At 39.0% G+C, this 18,626-nt stretch overlaps 1 protein-coding gene across 2 annotated transcripts in view; it reads left to right on the top strand.

Moving 5' to 3' along the window:
* The window catches only part of Col19a1 (collagen type XIX alpha 1 chain), a 314,640-nt gene that overhangs the window by 126,356 nt on the left and 169,658 nt on the right, over window positions 1-18,626 (top strand). For both annotated transcript variants that reach the window (XM_029483553.2, XM_021163060.3), the window contains one exon: window positions 119-154. In XM_029483553.2, coding sequence (XP_029339413.1) covers window positions 119-154 — 36 coding nt within the window. The remainder of the gene's footprint in view (window positions 1-118; window positions 155-18,626) is intronic.

Raw genomic sequence — 18,626 nt, 5'->3', positions numbered from 1 at the left:
CAGATAAACACGTAAAAGAAAAAGATTTATCATTTTATATTGTTTCTCTCCATAACCTCCTAAATAATGTACAGACAGGTGCTGTTGTTAACTGCAACTTTTCTTTCATCTATTTTAGGGTGATATGGGACCTCCAGGGCCACCAGCCTTAACTGTAAGTAATATTAAAGAAAAAAACAAAAATCGAAATGTTCCATTTGCTTTTTATACTACATCATGACTGAGATACAATTTAAGTATTACAGGAATTGATAGTGAACTTTGAATTTGCCTAGCAAACCTTCTCACTTTAAAGATGAATTCCTGCCCTGAGCAATGACATACTTGACCCAAAGCCTTAGGGGTATTTTTTTTTAATAGAAGTCTCTAATCTGTATCTACCTCAAGCATATTTCTACATCCTTACCATGGTTCATAACCATGTCCCTGTGGTTGATTAGGCATTATTTTTTGAATAATATATATATATGAGTAAATAGAAGTAGAGAGTTCCACTTGGCCTAAAAATTGTAACAGTGACACTAGATATAACCATCCAATAGGGAAAAGCTCCTCCCCCCCTCCTCCTCCTTGTCCTTCTCCTCCTTATCTCTCTCTTTCTTTTCCTCCACCCTCCTCATTCCCCTCTGTTCCTCTCCCCCTCCCCCTTCCCTCCCCCTCCCCTGCCTCACACCCAGATCTCAGAATTCTCTATGTTGACCAGGTTGGCTTTGAACTCACAGAGACCCACTGAACTCTGCCTCCCAAGTGCTGGGATTAGAGGTGTGGACCACCACACTCAGACAAGAGATACACTTTCACACTGATTGTTACTTTGCTTGCAAACCTACCAGAGACTATTTTCCCATGATTTATTTATAAGATTTGCAAATGATAAAACAGCAGGAGATTCGTGATAAAAGTTAATAATGTGCACATGATAGGATAGTTGTCAAGTTAATATTTCAGCGTTTCTTAAGTATCTAATCATAAACATATGGAGTATTCCCATTTACATACATTCTACTACTACAAATTCTCTGCATAGAGCATTAAAGATTCTCATTTAACTTAAGAAAGATTCTAAGCTTAATGAAAAAGGAAAAAAAATAAAATCAAGTGTAGCCTGAGGCCTGTCATCTTTCATATTGATATTATTAATGCCATAAATGAAGCATGAAGTCACTAATATTCAAAGAGCCATGGTGATGGTAGATGTCTCCCAGTTCTGGCCATAGAACATTGAAATTTGAAGGGCTGTGATCTTATGTGTGTGTATTTTACCTAGACTTGAACAACCCAAATGGAATGAAAGTATTTTCTAGTTCACATCATTTTCCAACTGGCACTTAAAGAAGAATACTGTTTCTTGGTATATAGGAAATCCAAGAAGTGAAACAAGGGGCTTTACTTTAGAAGAACAAAACTCTTGAAGGATTTTATTTTCAAAATTGAATGAAATAATTTTGAAAGAAACTTTTAGCTTTTTTTTAGATGTTTTCTTTATTTACATTTCAAATGGTATCCCCTTTCCTGGCTTCCCCTCAGAAAACCCCCTATAACCCCCCGACCTACCCACTAACACATCCACTCCTGCTTCCTGGCCCTGGCATTCCCCTACACTAGGGCATTGAGCCTTCACAGGACCAAGGGCCTTTCCTCCCATTGATGACTGACAAGGCCATCCTCTGCTACATATGCAGCTGGAGCCATGAGTCCTACCATGTGTGCTCTTTGGCTGGTGGGTTAGTCCCTGGGAGCTCTGGGGGTACTGGTTAGATCATATTGTAGTTCCTCCTATGGCATTGCAAACCCCTTCAGCTCCTCAGGTACTTTCTCTAGCTCCTTCATTGGAGACCCTGTGCTCAGTCCAAGAGTAGACTGTGAGCATCTACCTCTGTATTTGCCAGGCACTGGTGGAGCCTCTCAGGAGACAGCTATAACCAGCTTCTGTCAGCAAGCTCTTGTTGGCATCCACAAAAGTGTCTGGGTTTGGTGATTGTATGTGGGATGGATCCCCAGGTGGGGCAATCTCTGGATGGTAATTCCTTCAGTCTCTGCTCCTCACTTTGTCTCTATCACTCCTTCCATGGGTATTTTGTTCTCTATTTTAAGAAAGATAGAAGAATCCTCACTTTGGTCTTCCTTCTTCTTGAGTTTCCTGTGGTTTGTGAATTATACCTTGGGTATTCAGAGCTTCTGGGATAATATCCACTAATCAGTGAGTGTATACCATGTGTGTTCTTTTGTGATTGGGTTACCTCACTCAGGATTATGTTTTCTAGTTCCATCCATTTGCTTAAGAATTTCATAAATTCATTATTTTTAATAGCTGGGTAGTACTCCATTGTGTAAATGTACCACAGGGCTAATATTCAACATATACAAAGAACTCAAGAAGTTAGACTCCAGAGAACCATATAACCCTATTAAAAATGGGGTACAGAACTAAACAAAGAATTTTCAACTGAGGAATATCAAATGGCCAAGAAGCACCTAACGAGATGTTCAACATCCTTAGTCATCAGAGAAATGCAAATCAAAGCAACTGAGATTCCACCTCACACCAGTCAGAACAACTACAATAAAAAACTCAAGTGACAGCAGATGCTGGGGAGGATGTGGAGAAAGAGGAACACTCCTCCATTGTTGGTGGGAATGCAAGCTGTAAAACCACTCTGGAAATCACTTTGACAGTTCCTCAGAAAATTGGACATAGTACTACCTGAGGACCCAGCTATACTACTCCTGGGCATATACCCAGAAGATGCTCCAACTTGTCCAATAAGGACACATGCTCCACTATGATCATAAAGGCTAGTGACTATTTCTTCAGCTCAGTCACATGTCTAACTACCTCACCTAGTCGCTTGATTTGCTGGTCATTTTCAGCTCCTGTGTGAAGGCTGATAGATGAACTTTGTTCATTATTTCACTTGAAATGAAACCTGGGACCCACAGCAGCCAAGAAATTGTACTGGACTCTATCTGTAGTATGAATGGTTCATAGCAACTGATTCCTTTCTTCTAAGGAACCCCCCATAGTGGTCTCTATGCCAGTCGTCCAGGATGCATTACAGAGAAAAGATATTTTGCTCTGTGGTGTCTAAAGGTACGACAAATCCAAAGTCTAATAAATATGTATTGCAATTTATTTTATAAAATGAAATAATAATAATATGTGCATATTACTATTTGATATAATTGCCAAAAATTTGTTTCCTTGTGTACACAGTCATCATCTAAAAATAGGGGTGTGCACTAAATATTTAATTGATCTTATAATGCATGTTAATATTTTATTAATTGAAGCAACTGATATGAGTCTTCCAGGAAGCCAAAATGACTAACCATTCTGTAATATATTAAACAAGACAATGATAAATCAGAGTGCTAATCCACGGTAATTCTCAAAACCCACTTTCCACTAAAATCCACTGGCGTGCTTTAGAAAATACCAGGCTTGGGCCTCCATCCCACCAGATTTTAATTTAATAGGCCAAATGTGGGACCAGCACATTTTTTAGGTCCCACAAGTAGTGTATGGAAAACCATTGTTTACAGAAACTGGTGAAACAAGCTTTCTTCCTGTCCCATTTTTTTTTTTTTTTTTTAATGAGACTATTGCAGTGGCCTGGCTTTCATTTGAAGTTCAACTCAATAAACTAGTAATAAAGAAATATATCTTTGGGAAGGCATACTGGTAACAATCAAGATAGTTTCCCCTCTGAAACCGCCCCCACTGCTCCCCAACCCACCCACTCCTGCTTCCTGGCCTGACATTCCCCTATACTGGAGCGTAGAACCTTCACAGGACCAAGGGTCTCTCCTCCCACTGATGAGCGACTAGGCCATCTATTGGATGGAGCACAGGGTCCCCAATGAAGGAGCCAGAGAAAGTACCAAGGAGCTGAAGGGGGTTGCAGCCCCATAGGAGGAACAACAATATGAACTAACCAGTACCCCCAGAGCTCCCAGGGACTAAACCACCAATCAAAGAAAAAAACATGGTGGGACTCATGACTCCAGCTGCATATGTAGCAGAGAATGTTTCTTTTTCTTAAGAAAGCCCACAGCATTGACAACTTCAAGACAGAGAGTCCTAAAGGCTACCCAAGCTTCCACAGCTGAGCTAAGTAAAGAGTGAGCCAGCTAGACACTTTTCCTCATCTAAATCATAGCACTTAGTTATCTTAATGGAATATAAAATTTTGTTTAACAGTGAATGCAAAGAAACAGTAATTAATGATAATGTCTTTGCATGAAGTGTGTTTGTGAGTGGTTAAGTTTATTGCAGTTATTTCTCTATATCTCTGTGAATCACTGTGCTTTGACCATTGGTTTATATTTTTAAAAGTAAAGAAAAGCCACACTGTAAGTAATCCAATACTGAATGTCAATCCAATAGGTATCTTTTCTAAATACACCAAGCCCGCCCCCACACCCAAAGTGGCTCTTCCTCTCTCAGCAGCAATCAACCATCAGTTAGGTCTGGAGTCTGTCTTCACCCATGCTAAAAAAAATTGAGATAATAATATAATGACATCATTTGCCCCTTCCCTCTCCCCTCTCCAAGTCTTTCCATTTATACTTCCTTGCTTTCTTTCAAAACAATGTATTTTCACTAAGTATTACTTTTGTTTCATATTTTTAATTTCCAAGTTCTCATCTATGATTGGGTCTCAGTGAAGAAAGTGGATAAAGGATAAGGGAAGCCAATTTGCAAGGAATAGAGAGAAGGAAAGTTGGTGCAATGTCATGAAGTACAGAACCCCGGAAGCAGGCTTACCAGAGAATCTCAATCATGGCTTCTTTCCTTCCCTGCCCCCTCACAATCATGGACTGTTTCCCTTCTACAGGAAGCCATCGAAAACCAATATAGAAAAGAGGGCTAGCAAGAAGATTGATCACAATGGTGCTGCAGTTTAAATGCATTCTGTACTAAATGCCCTTTTGACTGATAAAACTAGGTCATGTTCAGAATCCATAGTTGGATTCTTTTGATAACATTTGGATCCTTCTGTAGATTCACCTTCACAGGTCATATAGACAGAACTCCAAAGGGACCACATGGCAGGGGGTGGGGGAGGGGATTAAAAAAATAAAACTGAATGAACAGAAAAGGAGTTGGAAGAAAATGAAGAGACAGAAAGAATGAAGGGGAAAGAGAGAAGAAGGGGGAAATACAGGATGGATGGGAGGTAGGGAGAAAGAAAGAGGAATACTTTGGGGATTGAAGATGTAGAAGTGGGTGGCAGTTACACCTCTGCCTCTTCTATCTTTAGCTATAACTATTCTGTCAGTCGACTTGACTTGAAAAATCTGAATGATGACTTTTGACATCATGTGAATCAAGTTGCAGTCTTCCCAGTTGCTGTCTTTAAAGCTTTTCCAGATTATCCTAATAATATCACATTAAAGAATAACCTTAAGAACAACCCTGTGGATCTGAGCATGAAACAGTCTACAAAACCTCGTCCAAGAATCTTTCCTAAATACACCAAGCTCAAAGAAAAGCAGCTTTTCCTCCCTCAGCAGCCATCAACCATCAGCTAGGTCTAGAGTCCCTCTTCCTCCATGCTAGAAAAAATTGAAATTATAATATCATGTCATCATTTGCCCCCTTCCCTCTACTCCTTGCAAACCCTCCCATATATACATCCTTGCTTTCTTTCAAATTAACGGTCTCTTTTTTCATTAATTATTACATATATATAACATATATATATATGTACATGCATGTAACATACATATATGTTATATACTAATTATATAAATATAACCTGCTCAAGGAAAGCAATAGGCATGCTAACATGGAGAGGGGAAATCTCATGAGGCCTCTATCCTACACAAAGCACTACAGACAACTAAGGGATGATGAGAGTTGGAGAAATGGTCTCCACCAGAAAAGAACACACCAATTAGTTGTCCACTATCAAACGGTCAACCTTGACAATGTGCTAGAGTTGCTAGGTAAACACAGCCACTGTGGTTTTATGTAATAGCCGTGCTATGTCCAGAGGACCACATTTCACAGCACCCACCCATATTTTCCAGTTCTTAGATTCTTTCTTACTGCTCTTCTAAGACATTTCCTGAGCCTGTGAAGAGGGTTATTGATATAGATGTCCCACCAACAGTCAATCACTCAACCTCTTAATCTCAACATTCTGAACAATGCTCCTCTGTATTAGCCACTACCTACTGCAGTAACAAATTGCTCTGATGGAGGTTGAAGAATAACAACATAAAATATTTAGAAGGCAGTTTGATAACATGACCACTTCGAAAGTCCTCATCAATAGGCCTACGAACCTCTATTCCTGGGCCTTGACTATGCTTAATGAATTCCTTCCTGTAGAGCAGGCTTCCAGTCTGATCTCACCCAGCAGCCTGCATAGCGCCTTGTCACCATGAGAGACAGCAGGCAGAGTTTCTTGCTTAGTTGAAGACTAATTCTCTATCCTACAACCCAAATGTGTGGTGTCTGCAGCAATAGAGTCTTACCGTCTAGTTAGATAACCAAAAGCAAGGACAATAGACTCCATTGCTTCCAGTGTCTCTGAGGCCTCTCTAGCCAAAAATTTGAAGGGAAATAACTGCTACCCACTGAACAAAGGAGCTTCTGTGGCCAAGTATGAGAGCAGCAGACCTCTATGGCTATAAATCAATATTTAATAAGCAGTTTGACAACATGACCATTTAGAAAACAATAATAATAAGCTCTTATTCGTGGCCTGGGATCTCTCCAGGCATAGGCTCTTCTCCAGGTTTAAAATAATAGGCATAAATTCTCTCCTGTTTAATGAAGAGTATGGAACATAATGGACACTGCATTTATTATTTAATGTAAACAAGTATTAATAACCTATATTATTGCCTTAGATGTTTTTAAACAAAGAAAATATCATTAGATGTCTACTTTTCTCTTTTCATTCTAAAGAAATTATAAAATAATAATGACTCCTGATTACTACATGTCTGTTATAGGCATGTACTTAAGATCATGTTAGACTATACATTTTCATGCATAGTATTTTTCTGGAATAAGTATTTGCTGTATGCTATTCCCTATTAGCTTTTAATCTCTATCCATGTGGATGTTATAGATTATATTTATACTTTTCAACTGACTTATCTTCTTCCAATAGACAAAAGCTTTCCCACCAATAAGTATAGAAAAATGTTTCTGTTGCTGACATTTTACTGTACTAACAATGTACAATGCATCAATTTGTGCTTATCTTTCATGAACATGGGTGTTTTCTTGGTTATATGCATATAAGTAAATCCATTGCATGATAAAGAATGTCTTTTGTCCAATGTAACAATATACTGTCTAATTTCCCTCTCCAAAGTAGCGATATGAATTATTGGCCTCTTTGTCAACTTATAAGGATTATAAAGGCAACTACATCTTAACAATATTTAACATTGTTAAATGTTTTAGTTTAAGAATTTTCAAAGCCCTGAAACACATTCAAATACTTATGGGGCTTTGGGATATAATATGGAAAACATTACAAATCAACAAGAGAAAGAGCAGACCACTCCAAATATTATACTGAGAAAGCAGCTTTCCCAAGAGACAAAAAATACACTATTCTCTAATGATATTCCTTTTTTTATGCTGGCATGCATTTACAACTTTAGTAAGGTATCAAATTTGTTCATATGGTCTCATGTATGTACTCACACCTACCTATGCTGCCCTCATCTTATGATAACTTTCTTCTTCAAGCATGCAAGCTCATAAGTTTCACATTAAATGTGATCTTTCTGTTTCTTGTTTTCTGTTTGCTTTGATGTTGTAGATTGTTGTAGTTGCCAATTAATCTCTTCTAAATGGACCAGGTGGCTGCTATGAGTTCCTTGCTCCCCTCCTCCCAGTGTTCTGTGTTCCTGAAAGACACACTACACACACACACACACACACACACACACACACACAGCTTATATTTTAATATGCCTTGAACAGCTCAATGACTGAGTCACTCCCAAGGCTCCACATAGCGAACACCTCCCCTCTGATATTCCTGAGCTATATTTACTAAAATCTATATTTCATTTTTGCTGCCCTAGACCGAGTGAGAGGAGGGGCTGGGACTGGAACCACTCTTCCACAGTTCTTACGTGATTGCTAGGGTCTCTCTTCTGCACCTCTCAGGCCTGGTCTTTACTCCTTTCCCTGCATGGCAGCTCTATCTTCTTCCTCATTCCCTGGTCCCTTGCCTGGGAATCCCAAAGCCCGGCCTATGTCTTCCTGCCCTGTCATTGGCCACTAGCAACTTTATTTACCAATCAAAATCAACTGGGGACAGGGAACTTCAGCATCTTACAGGCAGATTATGGTGCAATTTGGGGGACCCTATTAACATAACACAAACATTAGACCAAATCCACATTAGATGTTGTTGTTGTTGTTGTTGTTGTTGTTGTTTTTAAGGGTAGCTTAAATAACCTTAAACTAATAAGGTAGTGGAACCTTCTTTTGGAATCTAAGTGTGCCAGAGTTTACAGTAAGCCTGTAACTCTTATGAATGTTTCATTCTATTTTTAGATTTGGCTAAAGAAATTTGTTTCTGGTTTTATTTGGCAGTTTTTTTTTAAAGTCTAGATGTTGAATTTGTGGTTTTTTCTGTAGATATTAGAGTAGACATGTACTGTGTTTTCTCTTCAACATCTTAATATGGCAAAATAGCTTATATATATTTTCTGAGTGTGTGCCTGAGAAAGTAAGCCCTACTTGGCCATGCTGTATATTTTTACCATATTAATGAAAAATGTGGGCTTCAGTCTGACCACTCAAAGGCTCTTTTCTCTCATCTAAGCTCTGTTATTTCTGATAAGAACTTGCCAATCAAAATGTCTCATTTTTCATAGGCTGCTTTCATTATTTTTAATCACATTTTAGGTCTTTAATAATGATGTAGCTAGGTGTATATATGTTTAACTTTGTCCTAATGAATTTCATGAATTTTTCAATTTATTTCTTTCACATAATTTGAGAGAATTAGATCATTTCCTGACCCACTATCTCTTTTCCTCTTTGGTGATGTCAATTTCATATTTTTGAATTTTAAAATAATATTTTGTTTGTCTATTAACCTCTGTTATATTTTTTTCTTTTTATCCCTTCTTTAGAAAGGAATCATTTCTAAGGCATTGCTGTCAGGCTCAGTAATGTTTTGGTTATCACTGGTTATAGTGTTAGATACTATCAAATAGTTCTCAGGTAAATCTATCATGAGTAATGTCAAGCTGGTTTCCTGATCAGGCTGTTTGTAGAATGAGATATATTTATACCTTCCTTGTTTGTCAAATAATTTCTCTTATATTTACCAGTGAATTAAAAGACCTCTGCCATAACTTGCTTTCTGTTGCTGTGACAAATACAATAACCAAAGGCACGCTGGGAAGGAAAGTGCTTATTTCTTTTTTTTTATTATTACATATTTTCCTCAATTACATTTCCAATGCTATCCCAAAAGTCCCCCATACCCCCCCCCACTTCCATACCCACCCATTCCAATTTTTTTGGCCCTGGCGTTCCCCTGTACTGGGGCATATAAAGTTTGCGTGTCCAATGGGCCTCTCTTTCCAGTGATGGCCAACTAGACCATCTTTTGATATATTTGCAGCTAGAGTCAAGAGCTCCGGGGTACTGGTTAGTTCATAATGTTGTTCCACCTATAGGGTTGCAGATTCCTTTAGCTCCTTGGGTACTTTCTCTAGCTTCTCCATTGGGAGCCCTGTGATCCATCCAATAGCTGACTGTGAGCATCCACTTCTGTGTTTGCTAGGCGCCAGCATAGTCTCACCTCACAGCTTACAACTGAGAGTGGAAGTCAGGGCAAGAACTCAAAGGCAGGAGCCTGGAGGCAGGAACTGAAGCAGAGGGCATGCAGGAACACATCTTACTACTTTTCCAGTGGCTCGCTCAGCCTGCTTTCTTATACAGTGAAGCTCAGGCCCATCTGCTAATGGGTGATACTGCCCACAATGTCCTGGACCCTCAGACATCAATAATCAATCAAGAAACTTCCCTACAGACACAGCTAGTGGAGAATCTGATGGAGGCAATTCTTCAGTTGAGATTCCTTTTTCTCAGATACATCTAGATTTGTGTTAATACAAACTAGGAAGCACAAATCCTATATTATGTTATATTTCTCTGGAGATCAATAATGTAGTTTTAATGAGTTACATTGGCTGAATTCATATTACAAAACACTTTTCCCTCTAATTGGCACTTGTTGAAACTCCACTTTTTAAAGTTTTCCCCCTAAACTAGAGAAGACCAGCAACAGATTTGAAGAGTATTTAGATTCCGAATTTGGGGCAAACTTTTCTCCAGGGCTTCCTAAGCCCCACCCATTTACTTTCCAGGGATGACCTTTGACCTAAACCAGTGGTTCTCAACTGTGGGTCATGACCCGTTGGGGAATCTAATGACCCTTTTACAAGGAGTGCATATCAGACATCCTGCATATCAGATATTTATATTATAACTCATAACAGTGACAAAATTGCAGTTATGAAATGACAACAAAAATAATTTTATGGCTAGGGCTCAGTACAACATGAGGAACTGTATTCAAGGGTTACTGAATTAGGAAGCTTGCAAATCACTGTTCTAAACTCTAAATTTGGATCTTTCAATCCAGCTTTTCCCACAAGCTTTTCCTTTAGCTACTCAGTTAAGTCCTTGTGCTCAGTCTAAACCTCTTATAAATAATAAAATGGTCCTGTGCTGTTTAATTTTTCCAAATTTTGACTCCAATCCAGTATCTGCCAAATATTGTTACATTTCTATGACTTTTATTACATTTCCAGTGTCTTCAGGTAGTTGTTAGTGCACACACTCACACACACAGACACACACACACACACACACGCACACACACATGCACATGCACGCACATATGTGCATATATCATACTTTGTGTTTAGCAATACAATTTACATATTATGTAAAACTATATTATATAAAACTTTGATGTTTCAAGCAGGAGAAAATGATGAAATTTTCAGACTATAGAATCCATCTACTAGGTTAAAAAAATTAAAACATGTGTTAAAGGAGGGTGAGTGTAACAGCTGCATTCAGTGGCATGTGGCCTGCCTACTCTCCACCCTTCCTTGTTATGTCTTTATATTTAGTCCAGAGTTAATAATTATCTGTGTTGTTGCTCCAATAGGAACTTATGGATCATTTCGGAAACTTAGGATACATTTTATGTAATATTGAATTGCATATAATTGTCTTAGTTGGGTTGCCTTTGTAAACATGAGCATATAAACTAAGCTCTTCCATTAGCCTTATATTTGACAACTCCCTGGGATCTAACCACTTCTCATAGTGTCTTCTACTCCCATTCACTCACAGTTAGTACCATTTGTCTCTTGGTTATTTCTGTCATCTCTCTACTACTTCTACTTCTGTCCACCTTGAGACTTTTTTTTTTTTTTTGTGGATGATACTCTTCTTTTTATTAGGTATTTTCCTCAATTACATTTCCAATGCTATCCAAAAAGTCCCCAATACACTCCTCCCCCAGTCCCCCACCCACCCACCCCCACCCCTTGGCCCTGGCATTCCCCTGTACTGGGGCATATAAAGTTGGCAAGTCCAATGGGCCTCTCTTTCCAGTGATGGCCAACTAGGCCATCTTTTGATACAAATGCAGCTAGAGTCAAGAGCTCTGGGGTACTGGTTAGTTCATAATAATGATCCACCTATGGGATTGCAGTTCCCTTTAGCTCCTTGGGTACTTTCTCTAGCTCCTCCATTGGGGGCCCTGTGATCCATCCAATAGCTGACTATGAGCATCCACTTCTGTGTTTGCTAGGCCCCAGCATTGTCTCACAAGAGACAGCTATATCTGGGTCCTTTCAGCAAAATCTTGCTAGTGTATGCAATGGTGTCAGCTTTTGGAAGCTGATTATGGGATGGATCCCTGGATATGGCAGTCTTTAGATACTAGGGATTGAACCCACGGCTTTGCACATATTAGAAAAACCTCCACGACTGAGCCTTTATCCCTGAGCCTTTTCTGAATATAGAAACCAGAAAATTCCTGATACTGTTCTGCTCAAAGTGAACAATGTCTTCTGCTTTGACTTTAAACTGACATCCAAATGCAGTACAATAGCCTACAAAGTCTTACAGAATTAAATTCTTATTGAGTTTCTTAAGCTGTCTGTTTTTTCTTTCTGACAATGTCATAACTCTCTCCCTCTCTCTCTCTCTTTCTCTCTCTCTCTCTCTCTCTCTCTCTCTCTCTCTCTCTCTTACACACACACACACACACACACACACACACACACACACACACACCTCCACGCACACTCCCATCATAGGAGCTACACATTTCCTCTTTACTCTTCCCAATGGATACATAGCTAACATCCTTCCCTGTGGATACTTACAGGGAAGTATTATCCTGAGCAAGCATATGTAACTCTGCTTACTCATCAGCCTCTCAATGAGCACACAGGCTCACTTCTGTTATAAGGCACATTAGGGTATCTAATGCCCATCCGATGGTCTTACAGCACATCTCTTCTAATGTTCACAGACTTCTGTTTACTGCTTTGATTTCCCTTCCCTTCTCCATCTGAATAATAACCATATGAAGGCAAGATTCTTTGATGGCTCTGCTCATTGACTATGAGCACACTAAGAGTTAGACACAGTAAGACACTGAATGCAGGAATTACACCGACCCACTTAGTTAAAAGAGTTAGTTTCTTTGAATCCCCAGCATCTCTAACAGTGCTTGACAGATTGTTTGCCCTCAAGAAATAATTGGTGTTTTAGTGAATAAGTTCTTTCTTAACTTTGTAATATTATATTAGCTTCAGTCATTTAGCTTACTAGATTCTCTACTCTAACAGAGCTTATTTACCAACAATTTGGGTGAAACTAATAAAGTGGTATGTTTTTAAAGGTTTTTCCATCGCTGACCCCATTTTCTTTTTTAATCTCCTGAAGGTCATTTGTTTACTGAAGCTTTCTGCTTCTTAAGTGACTTTCTCAGAGAGTTGTTTACTGTTCAGCTTCAGGTTTCCAGTGAAGGGAAGGGTGGGTGACTGTTGAATTCTAATCCCTGTGATTGTCCACTAATTATTAAAGTATACACTGGACAAGTCTTTGACTTACAGTTTATAGGAACTTTACCTAGAGTTTGTAGTAAATCCGAACTGTATTCCTTCATCCATTTCTTAGCACATTCTTCTCTTTTCTTTCTTTCTTTCTTTCTTTCTTTCTTTCTTTCTTTCTTTCTTTCTTTCTTTCTTTCTTTTTTTTTTTTTTTTATATTTTTATTACATATTTTCCTCAATTACATTTCCAATACTATCCCAAAAGTCCCCCATAGCGCCCCCCACTTCCCTACCCACCCATTCCCATTCTTTTGGCCCTGGCATTCCCCTATATTGGGGCATATAAAGTTTGCAAGTCCAATGGGCCTCTCTTTCCATTGATGGCCGACTAGGCCATCTTTCGATACATATGCAGCTAGAGACAAGAGCTCCGGGGTTCTGGTTAGTACATCATGTTGTTCCAACAATAGGGTTGCAGATCCCTTTAGCTCCTTAGGTACTTTCTCTAGCTTCTCCATTGGGAGCCCTGTGATACATCCAATAGCTGACTGTGAACATCCACTCCTGTGTTTGCTAGGCCCCGGCATCATCTCACAAGAGACAGCTATATTTGGGTCCTTTCAGCAAAATCTTGCTAGTGTATGCAATGGTGTCAGCGTTTAGAAGCTGATTATGGGACGGATCCCTGGATACAGCAGTCTCTAAATGGTCCATCCTTTCATCACAGCTACGAACTTTGTCTCTGTAACTCCTTCCCTGGGTGTTTTGTTCCCAATTCTAAGAAGGTGCACAGTGTCCACACTTTGGTCTTCATTCTTCTTGAGTTTCATGCGTTTATCAAATTGTATCTTATATCTTGGGTATCCTAAGTTTTGGGCTAATATCCACTTATCAATGAATACATATTGTGTGAGTTCTTTTGTGATTGTGTTACTTCACTCAAGATGATGCCCTCCAGGTCCATCCATTTGGCTAGGAATTTCATAAATTCATTCTTTTTAATAGCTGAGTAGTACTCCATTGTGTAAATGTACCATAATTTCTGTATCCATTCCTCTGTTGAGGGACATCTGGGTTCTTTCCAGCTTCTGGCTATTATAAATAGGGCTGCTATGAACATAGTGGAGCATGTGTCCTTTTTACCGGTTGGGACATCTTCTGGATATATGCCCAGGAGAGGTATTGCTGGATCCTCCGGTAGTACTATGTCCAATTTTCTGAGGAACCGCCAGACTGATTTCCAGAGTGGTTGTACAAGCTTGCAATCCCACCAACAATGGAGGAGTGTTCCTCTTTCTCCACATCCTCGCCAGCATCTGCTGTCACCTGAATTTTTGATCTTAGCCATTCTGACTGGTGTGAGGTGGAATCTCAGGGTTGTTTTGATTTGCATTTCCCTGATGATTAAGGATGTTGAACATTTTTTCAGGTGCTTCTCTGCCATTCGGTATTCCTCAGGTGAGAATTCTTTGTTCAGTTCTGAGCCCCATTTTTTAATGGGGTTATTTGACTTTCTGGAGTCTACCTTCTTGAGTTCTTTATATATATTGGATATTAGTCCCTTATCTGATTTAGGATAGGTGAAGATCCTTTCCCAATCTGTTGGTGGTTTTTTTTGTCTTATTGATGGTGTCTTTAGCCTTGCAGAAGCTTTGTAGTTTCATGAGGTCCCACTTGTCAATTCTCGATCTTACAGCACAAGCCATTACTGTTCTATTCAGGAATTTTTCCCCTGTGCCCATATCTTCAAGGCTTTTCCCCACTTTCTCCTCTATAAGTTTCAGTGTCTCTGGTTTTATGTGAAGTTCCTTGATCCAAGTAGGTTTCATCCCAGGGATGCAGGGATGGTTCAATATACGGAAATCCATCAACGTAATCCAGTATATAAACAAACTCAAAGACAAAAACCACATGGTCATCTCGTTAGATGCGGAAAAAGCATTTGACAAGATCCAACACCCATTCATGATAAAAGTCTTGGAAAGATCAGGAATTCAAGGCCCATACCTAAACATGATAAAAGCAATCTACAGCAAACCAGTAGCCAACATCAAAGTAAATGGTGAGAAGCTTGAAGCAATCCCTGTAAAATCAGGGACTAGACAAGGCTGTCCACTTTCTCCATACCTATTCAACATTGTACTTGAAGTCCTAGCCAGAGCAATTCGACAACAAAAGGAGATCAAAGGGATACAAATTGGAAAAGATGAAGTCAAAATATCACTTTTTGCAGATGATATGATAGTATATATAAGTGACCCTAAAAATTCCACCAGAGAACTCCTAAGCCTGATAAACAGCTTCGGTGAAGTAGCTGGATATAAAATTAACTCAAACAAATCAATGGCCTTTCTCTACACAAAGAATAAACAGGCTGAGAAAGAAATTAGGGAAACAACACCCTTCTCAATAGTCACAAATAATATAAAATATCTTGGTGTGACTCTAACTAAGGAAGTGAAAGATCTGTATAATAAAAACTTCAAGTCTCTGAAGAAAGAAATTATAGAAGATCTCAGAAGATGGAAAGATCTCCCATGCTCATGGATTGGCAGGATCAACATTGTAAAAATGGCTATCTTGCCAAAAGCAATCTACAGATTCAATGCAATCCCCATCAAAATTCCAAATCAATTCTTCAACGAATTAGAAAGTGCAATCTGCAAATTCATCTGGAATAACAAAAAACCTAGGATAGCAAAAACTCTTCTCAAGGATAAAAGAACCTCTGGTGGAATCACCATGCAGGACCTAAAGCTCTATTACAGAGCAATTGTGATAAAAACTGCATGGTACTGGTATAGTGACAGACAAATAGACCAATGGAATAGAATTGAAGACCCAGAAATGAACCCACACACCTATGGTCACTTGATCTTCGACAAGGGAGCTAAAAACATCCAGTGGAAGAAAGACAGCATTTTCAACAAATGGTGCTGGCACAACTGGTTGTTAACATGTAGAAGAATGCGAATCGATCTTTCTTTCTTTCTTTCTTTCTTTCTTTCTTTCTTTCTTTCTTTCTTTCTTTCTTCCTTTTTTTTTTTTTTTTTTTTGACAGGGTGTCTCTGTATAGCCCTGGCTGTCCTGGAACTCACTTTGTAGACCAGGCTGGCCTCGAACTCAGAAATCTGCCTGCTTCTGCCTCCCAAATGCTGGGATTAAAGGCATGTGCCACCACGCCTGAATTCTTAGCACATTCTTGATCTCTTAGAAAGTAGATGTAGTACTTCATATGTCAAAGTATCAAACAAACTATTAATTGTGTCCTTTTGCTTTTATTAGTCCAAATTTCAATTGCACCACGATTCCAGCTGAAATTCTCTTGAATAATTACTTTACCAACCACAAAGAATAGCCCCATATCAATATATTATGCATATGGGTACAAACATCTTTAAACACTTAGTTTAAGAACTGTGACTAAATCAGTTTTCCTCAACATCTCTGGTCACCACTATAACAGAAATGATGATATGTCTCATATCATTGCCAAATACTAAGGCAAAATAAATATCATTTAGGAGAAAGAGTCCTGAATACCCTAATAAATAAGAGTTTATTTTATGAGTTAACAACATAACATATTGAGAAGACTCTTCAGAATCAGCTTGTTTCTAATATATCATATCCAGATAAGTGGCAAACTATATCCTTAATGCCAAGTCATTTTAAAGAACAAACTACTATTGTGTTTAAAGTGTCTCTTCTTGTTGATATTATAATATACAAAAGAAGTAACATCATGTCTAAGTGAGAAGAGCATATATTATTATATGTACTGCTATTTCCTTGATTGTGATGTGATTTATCTAAGACTAGAGTATGAGGGAAGAAAATGAACCATATTCCCTTTTTATTGTATTCTTTTTATTATTATTATTATTACGTATTTCCCTCAATTACATTTCCAATGCTATCCCAAAAGTCCCCCATACCCTCCCCCCCACTTCCCTACCCACCCATTCCCATTTTTTGGCCCTGACATTCCCCTGTACTGGGGCATATAAAGTTTGCGTGTCCAATGGGCCTCTCTTTCCTGTGATGGCCGACTAGGCCATCTTTTGATACATATGCAGCTAGAGTCAAGAGCTCCGGGGTACTGGTTAGTTCATAATGTTGTTGCACCTACAGGGTTGCAGATCTCTTTAGCTCCTTGGGTACTTTCTCTAGCTCCTCCATTGGAGACCCTGTGATCCATCCAATAGCTGACTGTGAGCATCCACTTATGTGTTTGCTAAGCCCCAGCCTAGTCTCACAAGAGACAGCTATATCAGGGTCCTTTCAGCAAACGCTTGCTAGTGTATGCAAATCCTTTGGAGGCTAATTATGGGATGAATCCCTGGATATAGCAGTCTCTGGATGGTCCATCCTTTTGTCTCAGCTCCAAACTTTGTCTCTGTAACTCCTTCCATGGGTGATTGTTTCCAATTCTAAGAAGGGGCAAAGTGTCCACACTTTGGTCTTCATTCTTCTTCAGTTTCATGTGTTTTGCAAATTGTATCTTATATCTCGCTATACTAAGTTTCTGGGCTAATATCCACTTATCAGTGAGTATATATCATTTGAGTTCTTTTGTGATTGTGTTACCTCACTCAGGATGATGCCCTCCAGGTCCAACCATTTGCCTAGGAATTTCATAAATTCATTCTTTTTAATAGCTGAGTAGTACTCCATTGTTTAAATGTACCACATTTTTTGTATCCATTCCTCTGTTGAGGGGCATCTGGGTTCTTTCCAGCTTCTGGCTATTATAAATAAGGCTGCTATGAACATAGTGGAGCATGTGTCCTTCTTACCAGTTGGGACATCTTCTGGATATATGCCCAGGAGAGGTATTGCGGGATCCTCCGGTAGTACTATGTCCAATTTTCTGAGGAACCGCCAGACTGATTTCCAGAGTGGTTGTAAAGGATCTTTACCTATCTTAAATCAGATAGGGGACTAATATCCAATATATATAAAGAACTCAACAGGGTGGACTCCAGAAAATCAAATAATCCCATTAGAAAATGGGGCTCAGAGCTAAACAAAGAATTATCACCTGAGGAATACCGAATGGCTGAGAAGCACCTGAAAAATGTTCAACATCCTTAATCATCAGAGAAATGCAAATCAAAACAACCCTGAGATTCCATCTCACACCAGTCAGAATGGCTAAGATCAAAAATTCAGGTGACAGCAGATGCTGGCGAGGATGTGGAGAAAGAGGAACACTCCTCCATTGTTGGTGGGATTGCAAGCTTGTACAACACAAGCTTGTACAACACAACTCCTTGTACACAATGGAGTACTACTCAGCTATTAAAAAGAATGAATTTATGAAATTCCTAGCCAAATGGATGGACCTGGAGGGCATCATCTTGAGTGAAGTAACACAATCACAAAAGAACTCACACAATATGTATTCACTGATAAGTGGATATTAGCCCAAAACTTAGGATACCTAAGATATAAGATACATTTTGCTAAACGCATGAAACTCAAGAAGAATGAAGACCAAAGTGTGGACACTGTGCCCCTTCTTAGAATTGGGAACA

The sequence above is a fragment of the Mus caroli genome, unplaced genomic scaffold (genome assembly GCF_978045245.1).
Source record: "Mus caroli unplaced genomic scaffold, Mus_caroli_1 scaffold_1, whole genome shotgun sequence".
Lineage (NCBI taxonomy): Eukaryota > Metazoa > Chordata > Mammalia > Rodentia > Muridae > Mus > Mus caroli.
This window is presented reverse-complemented; position numbering and strand designations above follow the sequence as displayed.